General features: G+C 38.1%; 1 protein-coding gene across 1 annotated transcript in view; it reads right to left on the reverse strand.

Annotated features, from left to right (window-relative positions):
- LOC117101440 overlaps nucleotides 1–4,099 on the reverse strand; it is a 41,304-nt gene extending 37,205 nt beyond the window's left edge. The window contains exons 1-4 of the mRNA XM_033241418.1: nucleotides 3,921–4,099; nucleotides 2,277–2,444; nucleotides 1,189–1,286; nucleotides 78–176 (exon numbers count right to left, since the gene is read on the reverse strand). Of these exons, the coding sequence (XP_033097309.1) occupies nucleotides 78–176; nucleotides 1,189–1,286; nucleotides 2,277–2,444; nucleotides 3,921–3,982 (427 nt within the window). The 5' untranslated portion in view covers nucleotides 3,983–4,099. The remainder of the gene's footprint in view (nucleotides 1–77; nucleotides 177–1,188; nucleotides 1,287–2,276; nucleotides 2,445–3,920) is intronic.
- Between the last annotated feature and the right edge of the window lie 646 nt (nucleotides 4,100–4,745).

Genomic DNA, 4,745 nt, shown 5'->3' on the forward strand with positions numbered 1-4,745 from the left:
GTATTTTGTTTCGTCCGGCCTCTGGCGACATAAATAACTTTTATTATTAAAAAGCAAACTTTAAAATTGTTACTTACGTAATTCGCAGTAACTGCCACTGTAGCCGGTACTTGTACAGTCACATGTGTTTGGATTTACACATGTGCCTCCATTCTGACAGGATATGCTGCAAACGGCTGTCCAAATATACATATATGTTTATTTATAATTGTAAATTATATTCAATATATAAATACAATACCTAAAATGACCTAATAAGCACCGTAGTTTGTATATACATAGTGTTGAAAAGCAGTGCTTATTTACAAAGAGCTAAAAAGTTACCGTATGTCGTTTATAGTACCAACGTTAATATTATTTTTTTAAATAATAATAATAATAATAATAATAATAATAACAGTAATAATAATAATAATAATAATATTAATAATAATAAATACGATTTACATAGCGCACATATCCACTTTAGAAAGTAAACACGGGGAGTGGCAGCACTACGGGGGGGGGGGGGGGGGGGAGGACTAGGAGCTACAACCCTCCCTGGACCACTTTCGGCAGGATTTTCAGCGACGCCAGACCACGCTCACTTTTTTTTTCGTCGTGGACATCAGGCCCCCCTCCCCGCGAGTCCTGGTGCCGCCACTGAACACGGGCACACACCTTCAATTAACAAACTGAGCTTGTAAAACTAAGAAAATAGTAAAACATAAACAAATATCAATTCAATAGTAGGCCTAGTGTACATTTCCCAGAACGATCACAAAATTTACCTTCCAAATAACCTAAAATGTATTCATTCCTATACGCGGATGATCGGTGAAAAGGCTAGTATTACTAATAATTGATATTAATCTAACATTTGGGATGAGAAGTCAAAAGTATATATTTAGTAGATTTTGTACTTGAAATATGTTATTTCTATATGTCTTATTATCAATTTTCAGTTTCCCTCTTTTCAATTTTTTTAAACCAAGAAACAACTCATAATACATAATTTCATATGGCATGACGCACTTATGTACAAAATGTAATTTAAATCTGTTCCATTATAACATTATTTTTATCCAAGCAGCAAATAAAGATAACATAAGTTCATATTGCATAGGACTGATTTATGAAAAAAAGAATAATTTCAATCTAATGAGATACTTAACTGAACTAAAGAAATGTAATTAGAAACGGTGTTACCTTGATTGCAATTAACGCCTTCCCATCCTTCGCAGCATACTTCTGTGGTTACCTGCACTACCCTGGTTTTCCCCACTATTTGTGGGACTTCCACATACCTTTTTTTATCAAAGGGAATCAAATCATCATTACCAATTGTAGATACTTTTTTACAAAGCCTCAACAGAGGTAGATAGTAATATTCATGATTAGGTCTAACCTCAGACCATTTTACCTCCATGCTCTGATACACTGATTTGAAGAGAATAAATCAGTACTCTTTGATAAACGAAAAAGTACCAACTCAGAAAAGGTTGGTAATTTCTCGGTAGAAAGGTCTAATGTTCAGCAGTTGTGGGATAATTCCCCAGAAGTGGAATTCCCGACAGGAGTGTGTATCTCCCGACAAGGGTGGTGCAATAAGCTTTGTCTACCCTATCAAATTTTAAATGACAAAAAATGTGATGTGCCAATATATGGATACGATGACGTCATATCACATATTATCAAATTGTATCAAAATTTGAACGTTGTTCAACTCTTATGTTCCATCACATTTTATGTAACTATTTTTAATGAAATTTTATAGTGAAAGCATGAAAATATTTTTGCAGCAATAGGTACGGTAATTATTTTATGGAAATAAACGGAATTCCCTTGCCGGAAAAAATTGACTTACCATTATGTGGTAAATACTGTACCCCTGGGGATAATTCTCCACTCGTGCATGTTGAATAACCCACGCCAATACTATAAAATTCAATCCTGCCAGAAAATTTCTTATTTATGTTACGCAATTCCTTATCCCCGAGAAAAACGGTTCTCTGCCCTTGCAGGAGAAATCCTCCCTACCAGCTAACAGGAAATTTCAAACACTTGCTGTAGAATTCCCCACCCCTTCAGGCTTCACTTCTCTGCCGAGGTATTACTGCTTTTCTTCCAAAAACATAATTTTCATATTGTAAGAAATAACTTTACCCACAACCCATGTATTTCAGTACGCAGATATACAAAATACCTGCAGTGAATCTGAAGGATAAACTTGTAGAGTAGGCCAATAGGCCTAACCCAACCATGATAAAGATCATAATCGAACAGCATAGACCTACCTTTTGTACAAACACTGGTTACCTCCCGAATCGCTGACATAAACGTCACCGTCCAGGCTTTCGTCACAGTTAATAGTAACAGTGACATACTTAGTGAAGTACACAGTTTCGTTGTATGGTTCTTCTCGATTCTCAATTTTTGTACAAAAATGGGACGTATCCTGAGCTCTATATAAAAAAAAAACAAAAGGAAATATTAGCGTAGGCCTATTTGGCCCGTAAGTGGATAACCTTCTGAATTGACTGACTGTCGTGTCTGAAATACCATAATAAATTATGCTATTCATCTTCTATGCAATTGTGATACATATGATTCAATACTCGTGGGCCAAATGATGGGCAGAAGAACCCAAGGGGATAGCTGCTCTTAGGAGCTAGGGGAAAAGCTACTGAACACATGAACACTTTTTTTTTTTTATCGTGAGTGGTATTCCGTGTTAAATGGTGCATACGCATTATCTAATTGTCACTTGATTTGATTTTTCTATTTCCAATAGGCATATATAAATTATATTCTGTTACAGAAAAAGAAGCGCCGCACAAAAAAGGAAAAAAAAAACCCCAGATGGTTTCTCGCTAAGCACCACTCTCAAATAAGCGTCGCGGCACTTCTTGAATAAAGTTACGCGGCGCCTTAGATCGGAAGTAAACAGTAAATATCAAAAAGCCGCATCAATTAGAAATTATATTTTAAATATAGGCCTGCGTCGCAGCGACTAATCGACAAGAGTAGTACGAATTCACATAAGTGGTGTAAATCCTATTGGCTCTCGGGGGACGAAGCCCCGGGCCCTCACTCCAAGGGAACCCGGAGCCCCCCGCCCCTTTCACCAACTGTACTAATACACAGTTAGCTATCAGAGCCTTGGCATTACGGTTCAGTAGAAGACACCCAAATTATAACAATGTAACTCCTGGTCTTGGAATGTCCTACGTGGACTCACATGACAACACGTATTTTATACATATCAATTCCCGACCCAAGAGTGTCCCACGTCCCACAGCAGGGCTCCACTACAAAATGAAATATAGGCCTAAGTATGCCTAGTCCGAAATAATGAAGAAAATGCTACAGCCTTTCAGCGTCGAGAGGGGGTCAGGGGGTCGCTGCCCCGGGGCCCGGGTCTACTGGGGGGCCCGGACCAAGATGAAACAATTTCGGGGTAAGAGCAAAACCTCCATAGGGCCCGAGCCCAAGCCAGGATTAAAACTTTTGTTGTCAGAACAAACTCTACATTATGGTTTATGGGCGTCTTTGCAAAAAAAATAATCACATGGAATCATATTCATGTATGCGGGCCCTTACTGGCTCTCGACGCCACCGTGTGTTCTTTCTTCTATCTTGTGTGTAATCTCTGTGGCACCGAGCATTACGTACAACCGACCTGACTGCTTATATGCTGGCAACTCTCACATAGCCACCACGTACGTCGGAAGATTCAGCCCCTCCTCGGCGGGCAGACCTTTATGCCATCAATATTGAACATAAGTATATTGCGGTTAAGAGAGGGAAATGTGGGACTACCTACCAATGCTATTTAAATAATAAAGAAATATATATAATTTCTTTATAATACCAATCCATAATAATAACACTAATAGTAATAATATAAATGGCCATCAGAAGATGTATGAGGATCTTACCTTGTTAGTGCTATCAAGCAGACAAAAGCTGCTATATTCACTATCGACATGGTTCGCGCCATAATTGACGCTTCAAAAGCGTTTCTTTTGTCGGTGCTGGCGAATTCCTATACAAAATAAATTCTCTTCAGCGAAATAATCTTCACTGTAAATTTACCTCGTAAGGACTAGAATCCCAGTTAAATATCAGCACCGGGTTCTATTACAGCTGCGATTGGCATTAGAATATATACCGAACGGTGAAAGATAGGCAGCAATTCGATTGGCTAAAAGTATAGCTGTTAAGCTTGACGTTATTAATTAAGTAATACAACGCTTCTAATTGGTTGTTTACTGATTTTTGGAAATGCATTTTGCTGACGATGCAATTTTCTGTCAGCCAGTTTTAGAGAATACAATAGTCAACAGGTGTTCTTCGTTATTTCAAGCATTACTAACTTTGGTCAATAATATTTAGTAAATTTGACTTTAAGGCATATACAAATAATGTCATCAGTAGGAGAGAGAGAAATATCGATAATCTAGGCTAAAACGGGTTTTTTTTTCCAAGCCGATATTGTAATATTTGTCACCAATAAAGAGTCTTACCAAAGTAGGAACTGTTTATTCACATTGAGTAATGACTAAAAAGAAAGGCGTAATGGATAAATATAGCGGCAGTTTGGCGCAGCGGATAACGTTTGGGCTGTCAATCGTAAGTTTGGAGTTTAGAGTCTCCGCTGTGCAAATTCGCTTGTGTCCTTGCTTGCAAGGCACTTTAGCTACATTACTTCAGTCCACCCAGCTGTATCAATAGTGTCCCGTCCAGGGGGAGTACCACTCTCA

Source organism: Anneissia japonica, unplaced genomic scaffold (genome assembly GCF_011630105.1).
Source record: "Anneissia japonica isolate Jap-2015-1 unplaced genomic scaffold, ASM1163010v1 scaffold287782_len627234_cov183, whole genome shotgun sequence".
Taxonomy (NCBI): domain Eukaryota; kingdom Metazoa; phylum Echinodermata; class Crinoidea; order Comatulida; family Comatulidae; genus Anneissia; species Anneissia japonica.